The sequence below is a fragment of the Podarcis filfolensis genome (assembly GCF_964270895.1).
Source record: "Podarcis filfolensis genome assembly, chromosome: 15".
Lineage (NCBI taxonomy): Eukaryota > Metazoa > Chordata > Lepidosauria > Squamata > Lacertidae > Podarcis > Podarcis filfolensis.
Window position 1 is genome coordinate 42,185,696 of NC_139618.1, and position 16,762 is coordinate 42,202,457.

General features: G+C 44.1%; 1 protein-coding gene across 3 annotated transcripts in view; it reads left to right on the top strand.

Annotated features, from left to right (window-relative positions):
• Positions 1 to 796: 796 nt before the first annotated feature.
• PEBP4 (phosphatidylethanolamine binding protein 4) overlaps positions 797 to 16,762 on the top strand; it is a gene marked incomplete at its 5' end in the record, with an annotated part of 251,310 nt that continues 235,344 nt past the window's right edge. The window contains 3 exons of one of the 3 annotated variants that reach the window (XM_083589089.1): positions 797 to 1,017; positions 5,322 to 5,449; positions 6,691 to 6,823. In XM_083589089.1, the coding sequence (XP_083445215.1) occupies positions 868 to 1,017; positions 5,322 to 5,449; positions 6,691 to 6,823 (411 nt within the window). Of the gene's footprint in view, positions 1,055 to 5,156; positions 5,226 to 5,321; positions 5,450 to 6,690; positions 6,824 to 16,762 lie in introns of those variants that run through there. The other 2 variants (XM_083589091.1, XM_083589090.1) reach the window with 2 other exon arrangements.

Below are 16,762 nucleotides of genomic sequence, written 5' to 3' on the forward strand. Positions count from 1 at the left end.
TTTTAGGGCCAGGGAAGGCCTCTGGGGAGCATGTGCACCTACAGATGACATGTTGGCAACCCATGACCTAAGCAGATTGGTTGTCGCTCTGCGTTTCACATTGTTCAAACCCTTTCTTGCCTCAACTGTATAAACAACGTTTAAAAACTTTTAAATTATTTTTTAAAGTCTCATGTACTTCAAAAGAACGCACTTTCTGGTAAGACTGCAATCCTATGCACAGTTACTTGGAAATAAACAAATAAATCACTGGAACTTCATTTAAAAACATCCAAGTTTAAATGAACTTGAATTTGTTAACTGTGTTGCAGTCAGGGGTTGTCATTCATATTATGCACACTTTGGAAGAAGGTCCATTACATTTAGAGATGTTGTCTAGCCAAAACAACTAAAACAACAAATCATGTTTCAGTCCCTGTAAGAGAAGTCTGATATGGAGAAAACAGGGAGGTGATTTATCTATGGCATGGCTCTAGAGTCCTCTCACAGCTTAACCAACTACAATTCACAGGTTCTTTTGGGGGTGGGGCAGATGTGCTTTAAATATGCTAATTAAATTTCCGTGGAAAAGGTTGCCACAGAAGCTGGTTCATAAATTGGCAAGCTGTACACTGAGCTTCAAAGCAGAGCCTTGACTCTCCCAGCAAGCATAGGATTAAGCGACACCTCCTCGGCTGCTTTTCTTTCTCCATCCCTGCCCCGCTTCTCCCTCTTTCCTGCTTTAATCTGACCACAAGCCAAAGGTCTCTAAGTCAAGCCGGGCAGCCCCGCCCAACCCTAGTAGAGCCTCGCCCGGGGGCGGAGACAGCGCCCGAATCGCTCTCCAACTGCCAGCCTTGCGGGGGAGAAGGACGGCTGCAGGAGCCAATGGGCGGCCGCGCCCCTTCCTGCTTGGCCGGCCCCGCCCTCGCACCTGCCAGCTGGGCGACTTTCCATCACAGCGGCGGGCGCAGCGTCAGAGTTTGCCGCGTCCCTTCAGCTCCCTGTTCTGCCCTGCCTTTGACTCGTCAATTCCAGGTAACCCCGGCCAGAAACGGAAGACACTTACCTGGGAGTAAGCCAACTACGTGGGAGTAAGCACCATATAATTCAGCAGGACTTACTTCTGAGTAGGCATTGTTAGGCCTGCTCTGTTAAGAGGTGAAGCACCTGCAATGTGATCTTGAAGCATGTTTACTCAGAAGTAAGCCCTACTTGGGACGCGGGTGGCGCTGTGGGCTAAACCACAGAGCCTAGGACTTCAGAAGGTCGAATCCCTGTTGCTCGGTCCCTGCTCCTGCCAAGCTAGCAGTTCGAAAGCACGTCAAAGTGCAAGTAGATCAATAGGTACCACTCCGGCGGGAAGGTAAACGGCGTTTCCGTGCGCTGCTCTGGTTCGCCAGAAGCGGCTTAGTCATGCTGGCCACATGACCCGAAAGCTGTACGCCAGCTCCCTCGGCCAATAAAGCGAGATGAGCGCCGCAACCCCAGAGTCGTCCGCGACTGGACCTGATGGTCAGGGGTCCCCTTTACCTTTATCTTTAAGTCCTACTTACTCAGAAATAAACTTGAGTTGGGTGGGATTTGCTTCCTACTAAGTGCCTTAAGTAGCTGCATTTCCTTTGCGAGGGTCTGCTGGCTTCTCCTTAATAATCCCCCAAGAAGCCGTGTGAAAGGGGGAAGGCAAAAGCCAGAAGGATTCAAGGGCTGCAATCCCAACCACAGGGAGTAAATTCACATTCAAACTTCTGTTTAAACGTGATTGTGAGATTCAGATGCGGTGCTGGACTGATCTAGCGGGAGTTCAGATGAGAACCTTTGGATTTCAAGGGTTGGAAGGGAAGCAGGGACAAGATTAGGAGCGCAGTCCTAGGTATGTTTACCCAAAAGTAAAGGCCCCCTAAGTGCTCAAGGACATACTGTAATGTACTCACAGTCATGCTTAAAGCAGCAGTCATAAACACACACAAGAGGGAGGGAAGAAGCCCCCTAGGAGACAAAGGGGGTTACTAAGGGCAACCAAAATGAGCAAAGGGTTGGAGCAGCTTCCCTAGGAGGAAAAGTTGTAACATTTGGGACTTTCTAAACTGGAGAAAAGTAGGAGAGCTATGACAGACTTGTATGCAATTATGCAACCTGTGGGGGGAAATGTGATAGAAGCCATTAGGACTTGGGGACAGAAGAAGATTAATGTTGGAAGATCCAGGAAAGACAAAATAAAGTACTTCTTCACAGGGCACATAATTAAAATATTGAATTTGCTCCTGCAAGAAGTAGTCACGGCCACCAATTTGGACGGCTTCAAAGGACAACTTGATGGGAGGATAAAGCTTTCGGTGACTCCCAGCCGTAAAGGCTGTGTTCTGGGTCCAGGGTGTGAGGCAGATGCCTCTGGATGCCAGTTGCTGGGAATCAGAAGTTGAGAGAGGGCCGTTGCTCTCAGGTCCTGCCTGCAGGCTTCCCAGAGGCACCTGAGTGGCCATTGAGAGCAGACCAGTGGATGAGATGGGTCTTTGGCCTCTTCTTCTGTATAAGCATGCACTGTAAGTGCGCATGAGATTGTAGCCTTTGCTATCTTTTGTGTGCTTTCCGTGGAAGGTGTTATCAAAAGGTAGTGGCGGAGAGGGCAATAGCTTTCCCCTCTTCTAACTCTTCCTATGGGTGTCTAGTTACAATCTTTGTGAGACCACCCTAAATTCTCTGTATTTACAACAACATCCAGGAAGTTCTATGTGCAATTCTGTGTGCACATGTCACCAGATGGGTAAGGTTGCTCCTATAGGGCAGGTAATTTCAGTGATTTTAGGCCATTGTGTATATGGATGACCGCTTTAAAAAAACAGCTATGCTGCGAGAGACCTGTGTTTCAATTAGTGCTATACTGTAGTCCGAAACATCCAGCTGCTGGCTTCTGTATTTTTAAAGGAAGAGCATCAATTGGTACAACCTGAGAGATTTTTTTTAGCACAGTCTAACACTGAAGGCTGCAGAATGTCCCCTCCATTTCATCTGTGAACTTTTTCACCGTATCTGCACCAGCTAAGGAATGTTTAGTTCTCCAATTCCCCCCCCCACCCCCAACCTGTCTTATTCCTGACCCAAGGTGGCAACCCGACATGAGCCCTTAGGTGTGTGTGTTTCTTTGTGGCTGATTAGCTGCTCTCCCTGTGCAAAGGTCAGAGGGGGCAGGGTTTCTGTTGAGGCAGGTGATTAGCTGTGGGAGGAGCTTATCAGAGCTTGCAGGGCAAGTTGCAGGGCAGTTTGATCCATCTTTTAGATTTAGGGGAGCTAGTCTCAAACGTTTGTTGGGGGAGACCTAGGTTGGGGGGAGTTATTTGTCCTGTCTTCACGCTTTTTATGATGGAGGACCGCTGTAGCCACCCCCAACAACACGTTCTCAAGATGGAGGGGGAGGGAACAGCTGCAGTCGCCTGCGGTTCCTGCGCAATGTTTGCCATCTTGCCAAAGGTTGCAGGCAGCTTTACCTGCAGCAATTGCATGTTGATTGCCCTCTTAGAAGACAAAGTCCAGCAACTGGAGGAACGTGTAGCTACGCTCCAAAGAATTAGAGAGCTGGAGCTCTTCTTGGAAGCAACAGAGCACACCGTCTCCACCAAGGAGGAGACAGGGGACTCCCCTGAGAAGGAGGCTAGTTCACCAACACAGGAGCCAGATATATGGAGTAACGTGACTCAAAGAAGTAGGAGGCCCAGGGTTCGCTCTGATTGTTTAGAAATACACAATCGCTTTGAGGTCCTCTTCCTGACAGTAAGAGCTGTTCGACAGTGGAATTTGCTGCCAAGGAGTGTGGTGGAGTCTCCTTCTTTGGAGGTCTTTAAGCAGAGGCTTGACAACCATATGTCAGGAGTGCTCTGATGGTGTTTCCTGCTTGGCAGGGGGTTGGACTCGATGGCCCTTGTGGTCTCTTCCAACTCTATGATTCTATGATTCTATAAAATTTGGAAGATATCATTACTACGTAATTAGTTTTTCTGGGACAAATTTTCATATACATTAAAAAAAGTTTACTTGCCTATATCTCTGTGATTTAAACAACAGTCTTAGGAACATTCTCTTATGAAATGAGTTCTAGAGGGTAGCCATGTAAGTCTATTAACAAAAAAGAGAGTCTTATGGCATCTGAAAGGCCAGTAGATTTATTGTAGCATACGTTTTCGTGCATCTGATAAATGGGTACAATTCCACAAATGCTTACACTGCAATAAATCATATTAGAGGTACCACACACCATGTTCCTATTCTTTAGAGGAAAATAGCTACTCAAGGCTATTGTTTTTGTGTGTGGGTGTATTCTCCAATGCGAAATTGACTCAGTTAATAGCGGGTTCATACTTGACTGCCCACATATCACTGCTTTATTAGTTCTGTGATGCTTTCCCAGTGTTAATGCATTATTGCTGTCGAGATACTCTCTTGTAGTATAGTGCAGCGAAAATGGGACAAAAAGTAAACAGGACTGTTTGTGGTCTAAGACTTTAGAGGATTTCAGCAGCCAGTTACAGAAGTCATGCACTGATTGGAAAGGAAACAGTATTTCTGCCCCAAAATGGTTGTCACTAGAAACAGCACTGAAAGTGGGGTTGTGTATGATTGCCCTGATACCACCATGAACGCAAATCATCATGAATGCACACAAAAAAGGATGTCTGGTGGGGCTCTCAGTTTGGGACGGCAGCAAATCTGCGTAGCTGCTCTAGAGGCATTTCAAAAGCAGTAGTAGTCTTCAATGTAGCTGGTCAATATGTAGTCAAAAAAGGCCAGATTCTCCTGAATGGTTGTCAGTAGCCCTGAGTTCCATTAATCACTTTTGTGGATGTAGCTGAATATGAATGCCATTTGAGTAGGATCGGGAGGTACTGGGTACATATGCTGGTTTACATCACATCCAAGTAGTAAAAAGCATTTTATTTTTTGCATTTCCTACCCACGTAAACTGCTGCTTTTAGGCTGTCATCCCACAAAAGAAGCATAATATAAAAGAGTTCATTGTTAAGATTGGCCAGGGTCTTAAAAAAATGTACATGTTAAAATAGATGCAGTTGATGTCAGATAGAAGTGGGATTAATGTGAGATTGGTAAAAGCCTTCCTTATATAAGAACAATGTAATTTAGTGAGCAGGGGAAGATGAAAAGAGAATGTTCTTATTCTGCAGGTGATGGAACTACAGCAAATGCAAATAAGTGGCCTGGAGAGAGGATTTGGCACTTGGCAACAGAACTCGGAAGTAATTGCCTTCCTATAACTTGCAAAACTGCACACAGGCTTGGTATGTGGCTTCATCTTTGAGAAGCTGTACGTTTACATCCTTTGTCTTTCACAGGACAGGATGAAGCTCCCGATCATTTATTTCCTGGCAGCTGGTTTGATCGGTGTTGGTGTGCAAGTTGCTGCACAGAGAGAGGAGTGTGTCTTTGAGAGGCTGAATGAGAAGGATGCCCAGTTTTGTAGGTGAGCTCATTATTCCCTCACATTTCCCATAGAAACACAGCCCAAGGGATCATTTTATTACATCACGGCCCCTGACAATGTGATAAGCAGTTTATTTGAATATCAGAGTGGTGCATGGTAATAACATTTTCATATTTTGCACAATGGGCGCAGCCAGAATTTATGTTAGGGGGGTAGGCTTTATGCTGGGGGCAGGGGACGGGGCAGAACCTCAGTTAGTTAAGTATATTCATTTATTAATTTACTGCCCACTGCACCCCTCCCCATCTACATCCATGTTTGCAGACATTGTGCCAGAATTTCTGGTAGATGCGATGTAACAGTTTTTGGGTAGGAGAAGGTCTGCATGTGCTTAACTCTTCTATTGAAACAAACTGGAATTAGTTGTACTTAACTTTGGCTGCATCTTGCTTCTTATTCTGGAATTTTAGAGTGTTGTAGGGAGGTGAGCTGAGGAGTCCTGAGGGCCAGCAGGGCGTGGTTTGTTTCTTGCATTTAGCCCATGGGCCTGAGGGTCCCCTACCCTGATTTATAGTAGGAATATTGTAATCATGCTACTCACACCTTCTGACTTTGAGTTCTCCATCACTACTGTACTAAGCTATTAAAAAAAGTTCCATGGTTAATTCCTTTCTGTACAGAAATGATTTTATAAGAATCATGTAATCTTTGAGAAGTCCTTGGCCACATCACATCATTTTGGGTTAAGTTTTGCCTACATTAAGAAAGCCTCTACTATTTAGGCCCTTCTTGGTCTGCATCAGGGGCACTGCAGATTCCCTGCATCAGGGAATGAGTTAATTGGCGCATTAAAGGGGAAAGGGAGGAAGAGAGCTTTCAGTGATGTGGAGCAGATTGCAAAGAGACGGATGAATTAACCTGGAAAAATAAATAATAAGAGAGTCAAATATGGGATTGTTAGGATGCTTGAATAGACGTAATCTAAAGAATGAAAAGAACCTATTAGCTACACCTGAATTACTTTAATAGTGTGTACAAGGAAAGGTGCATTTTCAATATGGACATGTGAAGTGATTATTGTACAATGTGTTCCTGGTTGTGGTGACAGAACTCAGGTGTGCAAACTTATTCTGTATTAGTTTATCCAATGCAAGCTTTCTTTTGGGGGCAAGGTGAATATATTTAAAATTTATACTTTTCATAAAATGCTGCTGATCATCAGCTCACTTCTTGTTTGGAGTCTTTTGTAAGATCTCACTCCAGTTTTATGTTGCTTACAGAGGAGATTTAGAAGTTTTGTATCCAGAGCTGGGAGATGTTGGCTGTACATTTATTCCAAAGTGCAACCAGTACCGTCAACAGATCAGCACAGAATGGACCAGCCCAAATATCAGATACCACCAGGCAGATGAGGTAAGGCAGCAATGGTGTCATTTTGTGAAAATGTTTTTGTTCATGTCAGAGATATTTTGAATACAGACCTGTCATCAAATCACATACCATCTTAATATTTTTTTGTAATAGTGTTTAATATCAGAAAAGCCTGCAGCCGAGGGATTGTTTCATGAAATCCTGTTTGTACTGTCACAAGGTGGTGACATGAATAAAATTTCAGTGCATGATCGGAAAAATCCAGGTTCAAATGTTCAGGTTGCTTTTAGCATGTCAGTAGGAGGGATTTAATCATATACTGGGAATTTAGGTTTGTGCAATTAAAGTATGTTAAAGTGCTCTCTTGCAATAAATCCACTTAAAAAAAACTTTTTGTGGTTAGGAAACCAAAGGGAAAATGCACCAAAAATGTGAGATAATTGACAAGAAGATTTATAACTTCCCTGCAAGCAAATCAGGATTCTGTGTTCATTGTTGTATAACCCCCTGCAACAAATCAGAACAAATGCTCAGTTAAGAGTGGACATTGCATAAGCTCCATGTAAACCATGTACAATAAGCAGGTCATTTGGAAGAGCCCCCCCCCCCCTCAGACATGAGCTCCCTGGGTGAGAGCCAGTCACTGTCTCTCAGCTTGATCTCCCTCACAGGACTGTTGTGAGAATAACTGGATACGGAGTACTATGTGCTCATTAGAGGAAGGGTATGATAAAAGGTAATAAGCAGCTGGATAAGTTGAAACAAGCACAACAAACACAAGCAGCACAGATAACCCTGGAGCTCTTTTAGCAACAGCATTCTGGGAGCCCCTCTTGTGGCACTTCAGCATCATTCCTGCACTGTTGATCCCTAGGCACATCTTCTGCTAGTTGCTTCTTTCTTCTTTTCTGTTTTTACAAGGATCCAGGCGAAAGGGAGGGATCACACTTGCAGAAATGTTTGTTTAGAAGAAGCACGCACAGATCCTTCAAAAAGCATGAAAGTGTCACTTTCTTGAGATAGTGGGAGAGGTATTGGCTATATTATATACTGGACATGCTATTATTTGGTATAAATTCACATCCCTCATCCTTAGCATTTCCTTTGTTGCCTCCCAGACCCTGGAACTTGCATGGTGAGCCATATGGTGCAAGTGACATCTAGTGGCCCCATAATATATTGCTTTTAAATGTATCATTTCTCTGTACTGTATATCTTTATTAGTCTGGGATAAAGAATTTCATTATCAAATTTCCTACAGGGTCTGGGGCACAATTTATGTGGAAGTCCTTTTGCTGTTCTCTCACAGTGCCAGTCCATTTCAGTGGAGCTTGCAAAGAACAGCTTCCACGAACTGCATTGGCACTGTTGTACTTCAGTCCCACAATTCTCAATTGGTGACACAGAATAATAAAAAGGGAGGCTGGATAAACACATGTACACAATCTGGTGGAAACTGGAGAATATTGGACTCAGCCTAGACCAAGCAATATTAGGCCCAAAGGCACAGAGCCCCTGCCCTATTATCTTTCAGAAGGCTTTGAGAACAGGTCAACTGCAGGCAGGCAAATGTTGTCCCCATTGTCAAGGATGGGGAAAAACAGTATCCAGGCAAGTACTTTACATCAATAACAGGAAAGGTCCTAGAACAGATAATTAAATAGTATATTCCCCTGTGCTGTCCTTGCAGAGAAGCTGGAAAAATGTGGGCAAGACACATGTACTTTTAGGTGGGTTTGTAGCTGGTTGACTGACTGAACCCCATAGCTCCCTGCTGTACTGGAAGCGAGTGACAAGTGAGGTGCTGCAGCATTCTGTTCTTGGCCCGGTGTTGTTTAACATCTTTTTAATGACTTGGATTGGAAAATGTATGTCCAGGAAGTGAATATAGACTGGGGTTGTTGTTGTGTTTTTTTTGGGGGGGGGGAGAGGGATTGCATACCCTCAACCATTTCTCGGATTCAACAGCAACAACAACATTAATAGCCCACCCATCTGACTGGGTTGCCCCAGCCACTCTGAGCAGCTACCAGCATATACAAAAACATAATAAAACATTAAGAATTGCCTTCATATGTCTTCTAAAGGTTGTATAGTTACTTATCTCCTTGACATCTGACGGGAGGGTGTTCCACAGTGTGGGATGAAGAAATAGAGGGGATGCTCATCAAATTTGTAGAAGACGCCAAACTGGGAGGGGTAGCTAATACCTCAGAAGACACAACCAAGATTCAAGGTGACCTTAACCGACTGGAGAACTAGACAAAGCTAACAAAATGCATTTTAATAGGGACAAATATAAAGTTTTACACATGATTGGCATCCATCCATCTCAAGAGACGACAGAGTGTGCCTCAGGGTGAAGTCAAAATGTTGTGTTAGCAGCACCAAAGTAACCTCTCTGGGGTGCAAGCCTGGGCGGTGTGCACGGAGGTCCTGGGCTGCCCAGAAGACAAGACCCCCACTCTCCACCTTGCTATTCTTGTCCGAAGGAAAGCAGAGCGAGACGTTTGGCATCAGCTTGGTTGCAGGAGTTGCTGGAAGGAGGCGTACAAGATGCCATCCAACCATTTTAGGGACTTCACTCTGGATACTACAAGGCAGTGGAGGTTGGGGATCAGAGTTTTCCTTCTCCGAGATGGGCTCCCTTCCCAGGTTAGACATCTGCCCCTCACTTCCCTCTACAGAACGTGCTGAAACCGCCGTTTTGACCGTTGGACCCGCTCTTGGCCTTGGCTGCTCAATTGGCCAGAGCCTGTCTTCACATGCAGTGGAAGTCCCTAAGTCACCAAGGGTTTGAGACCCATTGGCTCCCCTCACCTGGTTTAGCTGGTTTGGCTGGGCCAGGGAGGTGATCAGTGTTTGTTTACAAGAGGGGATGGTCCCTGCCTGCTTGAAGGAGGCAGTAGTAAAACCACTCCTTAAGAAACCTTCCCCGGATTCAGAAAACCTAACTACCAGCCAGGTACTAATCTCCCTGTTCTGGGCAAGGTTCTGGAGTGAGTGGTCGCAGACCAGATCCAGGCGCTTTTGGAAGAAACTGATTTTCTGAATCCATTTCAATCGGGGTTTAGGCCCGGTTTTGGCACAGAAACTGCTTTGGTTGCCCTGTATGATGACCTCTGTCAAGAGAGAGACAAGGGAAACATGTCCCTGTTAATTCTTCTCGACCTCTCAGTGGCTTTTGAAACCATCGCCCATGGTATCCTTCTGGAGCAACTCCCCGAACTAGGGGTGGGTGGCACCGCTTTGCAGTGGTTCCCTTATAATTATTATTAATAATAATATTTTATTTATGATTTTCAATTGTATACATTTCAAAAATTTTACAATCATTTTAACATTTCAAGAACTTGACTTCCTTCCCCCTCTTTCTGCAGTTCCTTAAATTTATTTTTAATATTTTCTACATGTCTAAATGAACTTAATTTGGTCATTTATTCATCTACTTTAAATATACAGTGGATGCTCGGGTTGTGAACGTGATCCATGTGGGATGCACGTTCGCAACCGGCAGCATTCGCAACCCGCGTCTGTTGCGATTCGGCGCTTCTGTGCATGCGCAAGGCACGATTTAGCGCTTCTGCGCATGCACGACCACCAAAACCCGGAAGTAACCCATTCCGGCACTTCTGGGTTTCCGCAGTCCGCAACCCGAAAAAACGCAACCTGAAGCGGCTGTAACCCGAGGTATAACTGTATACTCTTACAAAACTGCAGGTTATTACAGTTTATTTGTAAATATTCAATAAACCATTTCCATTTTTTAATAAAAAGTTTGTTATCTTAATTTCTTACTTTTCTGGTAAGTTTTGCCATTTCTGCATATTCCGTAAGTTTTTGTATCCATTCTTCTTTTGCTGGGACTTCTTCTTTCCATTTTTGGGCAAGTAACATTCTTCCCACTGTAGTTGCATACATGGATAAATTTCTATACCATTTGAGTAGTTCTGTCCCTATAACTCCCAAAGTAAAGCTTCCGGGGTTTGTTTTTTTACAAACATTATTTTAAACATCTTTTTCATTTAATTATGTATCATTTCCCAGTAAGCTTTAACCTAACTACAAGACCCCCACATATGATAAAAAGAACCTTCTTTCTCTTAACATTTCCAGCACTTATTTGATTTGGATTTATACATTTTTGCCATTTTACTTGGTGTTAGGTACCATCAATATATCATTTTCATATCATTTCCTCTTGGACCATAACATGCTGTAAATTTTATAACCATATTCCACAATCGTTCCCATGCTTCCATATCTATATTATGACCAATATCTATTGCCCAGTGTACTATTGAGAATTTTACTTGCTCATCCTTTGCCTCCCGTTCTTTTGGTAAAGGGGGAAGAATTGTTTGGTAAGAAAATGATTGACTTAGGGGAGGCAGGACTCAAATACGCTTCCTAACACTTTTGCTGCTTGTTCTCTACACTCTCTCTCTCTCTCTCTCTCTCACACACACACACAGACACACACACACACACACCTGTCAACCCCTTTAAATACATTCACATATGGCAAATGGGATAGGATTGAGGATGCTGTGGCAGAAGCTATTGCTACTACTACTAATTATTATTAAATTTAATTTATATGCCACTTATATGACAAAATGCCTTCTAACTGGTTTACATATATATAATACATATACGTATATAAAATACATAATTAAAATATAGTACACAATAACAATTTGATCAGAACCTTGTAAATTTTAATTAAGAATGTTTTAACAAAACAAACCATTTAAAAGCATGATGCTTAAAACACTTTAAGAAAAAAACACCCCTGTTAAGACAATGAAACCAAAAGTTCATATTCAGGTGAATGCTTGCCTAGACAGAGGTGTCTGCATGAGCCAGTAGAACGTCCATACTGACTGATGGACCTTCTCAGCCAGTGAAAAATCCTTCCCCTGTGTTATCACAAGCGAATACTCATCAGACTGTGGCAAAAGGAACTGGCTTTCATTTGCAGATTGTCCTGCCCTTACTGAAAAATTTAGTGGAACGTGGTTTTTGAGGTAACCTGGTCCAGAGTTATTTATGACTTGTTATGGAATTAGCAGGACCTTAAAACTGGCTTGGTGGTTCCTAGGGAGTCAGTGCAGAGCCCAGCCCTGGTGTGATATGTGCTGGATTAGGAGCACCAAGCGCCACCTGGGCTGTGGCATTCTTCACTAGCTGTAGCTTCCAGACATTGCAGTTGTCTAGACGTGAGGGGGGCAGATTAGCCCTGGCCTGGAAAGGGTGCAGTTGACACTCCAGCTGAAGCTGTTTGCCTCAGAAGCTACCTAGGCATCCATGGACAAACCTCCGCAGGCCTGCTGAAGTCACCCAGAACCTGTTCAGGGATTCACCAAGACTATGGTTAAGACCACCTCGGCCAGTGAGGACACTGGGCAACAGGGTATGCAGTAGTCCAGCAGCATCACCAACCAGTCCTGCAGATCCAGTCACAGATGCAGGCCTTCAAGGTCCACTGCAGGGAGAAGGGGTGTTTTTTGGCAAGCCAAATGGATATTTTATGGATCATAGCAACGTACCCCCTTCAGCCTCCTGGCATTGGTTACTGCTGCATTGAGTCCCCGGGGGGCCAGAGCTGAGTCAAATCTCTTCACCCCTGGAGGTTCAGTTATGCAAGCCAGGTCAGCTCCTTCATCCATAAGTCAAAGCATACATAAATGTGGCCTCATTATGCACAGACCTGGCACTGAACTCCAGTACAACCAAGTTAGAGTTTCAGTAGGCACCAAGTCACCAGTTCCCTGCCAGGTAGGATCAGGAGAGGGAATAGCCTGAGGCCATTGTCCCCTTCGACCTGTTTTTCTTACCTCTACCATGACCATACCATACCTTCCCCTCCCTGAGATACCGTGTTGCAGCTGATGTTCATACTCCCCTCTGCAGCTGCACCAGGCTCACTCCAGCACATTCCACTGCTCTCATCCTTTGCTGACACTGCAGTTATCTGCTTAACAGTTATTTGTCCATGCAGCCAGGAGCAGCTTATCTAAGCTCTCAGCAAAGCAGCTTCTCCCACCACTATTCTCCCTCTCCCCAAGAGGCTTATGTTGAGCCCACACACCACACTCTTATCACTCCTGTCCAGTGTTCGAAATTAGCTGGGCGCCAGTTACATTTTGCGACTGGCAACTGGCCTTTTGCGACTGGATGGAGATTTCCAGGAGCCAGTCTTGGTGCCTAGCATCTCTGCCTGCCTGGCTGCAGTCAGCAGGTCTGCTGGGCATAGCGGCAGCAAAAGACATGCGTCTTGTTCTGCAGCTCTACCCCCGCCAAACACCTGATTTTCCCAGCAAGCAGCACAGCAGCAAAAGATGCACCTTTTTTTGCTGCTACGCTACCCTGCAGACTCTCTGATTTTCATGACAGCATTTTTCCCCCTGTGAGGCTGCCTGGTCTGGTAACGGGGCAGGGGAAAAAAAGGGGGGGGGAGCCTAGACATTTTGTTTGGGCAGCCACAAGCTAGGTCCCAGGAGCCACATGGCTCCTTGCATTCCTATCCCATCTCCCACTCAGGAATGACCCATTCTCCCAAGAATCACTTTCCTGAAGGACTGGCCCAAAGGCACTTTGGTATGACCCTAGCTGGGGGGGCAGCCTGCCAGTGGGAACCTGCTGCGTCTTGGTGGCTTGTCTTTTATAAGGTTATGGTCCGATCATTTCCAGTTGCCATTCCTCATAATTTACTAGCATGAACGTTACATGCTATGAGCTCAGTTATCTGAGTTATGGTCTCCTTGTATGTGGTTTATATTCTGATAGTGGCGTGTTGTGTTTTGGTGCTGTGGTACATTATATCTTATGTGCTGTTTTGGCAATGTGAGTGGGTGTGTTGTTGATGTGGGTGCAACTGTTTTAACATTCCCCTCTTCCCGCGGATATTAATGGGCTGGAAATGATTTGTGCTGGATCTGGGGCTGGTGTAAACTTGTGTTGTCTTTGGGAGCATGCGCAGGGATTGAAGTGGTGTAGATATGGCATAAGCGTGCTCTTCCCTTGTGTTCCTCATGTTCCACCACTAACTTAACCATATTTCAGCCATTCTGCTGGTGTCTGTTTGCCAGAATAGTGGCTGTGTATTTGGCATTCCATTGTCACCTCAGATCTTCCATGGAATCCTGTGGCAGGTAGATCTCCAGATGACAACTGTGCCTTAAATTACATACTTGCTAAATTATTCATTATTTATTTCCTTCCATTTATGAATCACTTCCTGCAAAACATCTTGAAGCAATAGAATAATAAACACATATGAAGCAACTTACACACAGTGTAAGGTAGTCTCTATGGGAGTATATTGTATTTAATTATGGGGTATCAGAGTTTTTAGGGGGTTGACCAGACTGGGATAGCTGGGATAGCAGGCTTGTTGGTTTTTGAATGTCTGATGTAGATTTTTTCAATTTCGTTATTTTGTATGGGACAATGACAATAAAGATTATTGTATCGTATAAAGACAATTAAAATAATTTCTTACACAAGTTCAAACCCAGTAAGACATAGATTGCATGTCACAAATGATGTACCTACTTGAAATTACAAATTTACTAATCTAATTACAGATTATATATTCAATTACATATTGCCCGCTTGCCAGGATTAAGGTGTTTTATGAACATTCACATCTTGTTTATTATAAGTAATAAGATGTGAAGGTCAAACGCGTCCATAAAGTAAGGCCTGTGACCACTGCTTGGTCAGAGTTCACTTAAGCTAAGTAATATTTGGGCTGGATGTCTTTGAATTGGAGCATTTCACACCTTCACATTTTCACAGCACTTCCAAGTCTTGGAGGCACTTCACATAAACACGATTTCAAGTATGCATGGTATCTTCCTGTTTAGATCAAATCTTCTGTAGCTGAAGATGCTGGGAATATATGGAAGAAGTATCAGAGGCAGACATCACTGCTAACAGCAAGCAGGTGGACTTGTTTATTCTCACACAAGTTCGAAATGCTTATTTTATGATGGAAAGACCACTAGATGGTACTGTTACCCTTGACATTTCTTCAGGGAAATTATAAATTGAAATGGAATTTCCCACAGGTTTCATGCAAAAGTTAACTTCAGCCGAGTGGGCAGAATTTCTGTTGAGTTCTGCTGCCACCTCCCTCTAAGAGGGTCACCTTCTGGTTGCCTCACCTCAAAAAGAATACTGTTGTACAGTGGGAAAAGGTTCAGAAAAGAGTAACCAAAATGAACAAGGGGATGGAGCAAGTCCCCCGTGAGGAAAGATCACAACATTTGGGCCTTTATAGTTTAGAGAACATGCGAGCAAGAGGCGACTTTATAGAAGAGTATAAAATTATGTGTGGCATGGAGAAAGCGGATAGAGAAAAGTTTCTCTCTCACTCACTTCATCACTCTCTGATGAAGCTGAATGTTGGAGGATTGGGAGAGACAAAATAAAGTACTTCTTCACACAGCACAGTAGTTCAACTATGGAATTCACTCCCAGAGGAAGTAGTAATGGCTGCCAGCTGGGATGGGTTGAAAAGGGGATTGGGCCGATCCATGGAGGATAAGACTATCCATGGCTGCTAGCCAAGAAGGCCAGGCTCTGTCTTCATGGTCGGAAGCAGTCGTGTTCTGAATGCCAGTTGCTGGTGCCCGTGGGTCCCGTGGGCATCTGGTGAGAACAGGATTCTGGAATAAATGGGCCCCTGACCTTCTCCAGCAGAGCTGTTCTTATGTTCTTAATATCTCCTGTACCTTCTGCAGCAAGCCAGCATCTCAGGATTTCAGTTAGAAGATATCAAGCCCAAATGTTATGTAACTTACATAAACTCTGGCCAAGCAATAGCCCAGAGGGCACAGCCTTTTATACATGGGTTAATCTGATAGTCACATTTCATTGATCTTATTATTTATTTATTTTATAATGTATACCACTTAATATAATAAAATGCCTAAAAACCACATCATTCAATAAAAATTCCTAAAAACTGGATAAAAACATAACACTGTTGTCTGTCACAAATAAAACTGTGCAGTTTACAAAGCAAAAACTAAATTTAAGACGCCAGGAATCCATGGGGACACATTTCATTTTAAAAGAGGTGTTTCAGGGCATAACTGTTACCGCCTCATAAGTTACCCAAGGGAGGGCACTCCGAAGGATGGGTGCGATGACCAAGAACTGCTTCTGTGTTGTTGCCAAGTGACAATCTGCTGATTGTTGCTGGACTCAAGGGAAGTGGCCCTTTGGCAAACTTTAAGGGGATGGGCACCTCGTGGTCGACAAGTGGAATGAGTTCTGCATTCTGCTGCCAGGATATACGAGCTAGTCAGGAAAGGGGGAAAGGGACAATAAAAGCTGGCTAGTGAGGCTAACTGGGATGCTACTGGCAGGGCTGGCCTGTCAGGCAAAATAATAAAGGTTCCCATTGGTTGCCAGAGGCCAAACCACTGGGGCAGTGGAGTGGCATGCAGCCATTGTTGCTGGCACAGTCCCTGGTAGGTGGGCACTGGCAGAGTTATCAGGGGGGCTTTGGAGCCATTTCCCTGCCATGTCTACTTGTGTGTATTTCCCCTCCCAGATGAGCACACATTGGATAACAGCATAATGTGACTATAGGATTCCTTCTTCTACGTATGTAAAGGCAATAATTAGCATCTGTTCTAATTACTTTGCGTATAGGTTAAGAAAGAATTTTAGCAGTCAGTTAATGGTTAACCTCATAGTTGTTGATGCTGCTTAAAATTAATGGTCCTAAAAACAACTGTTCAGAAATAATTCTGAACCTCGACTCAGGCTGCAAGAAGGTTGTTGATGTTAGACCTGTGAAAGAAGACAATGAGATTTATTAGATGGTGGTGGGGAATTTCACAACAAGGTTCAATTTGCTTGAGGATGGAACTGCAAAAAGAAAAGAAAAAGGCACTGTAAGAGCATTTATTGAGTTACTTCAAATGAGCTAAGATGGGAAGAGAGGTAACTCTCTCCTGA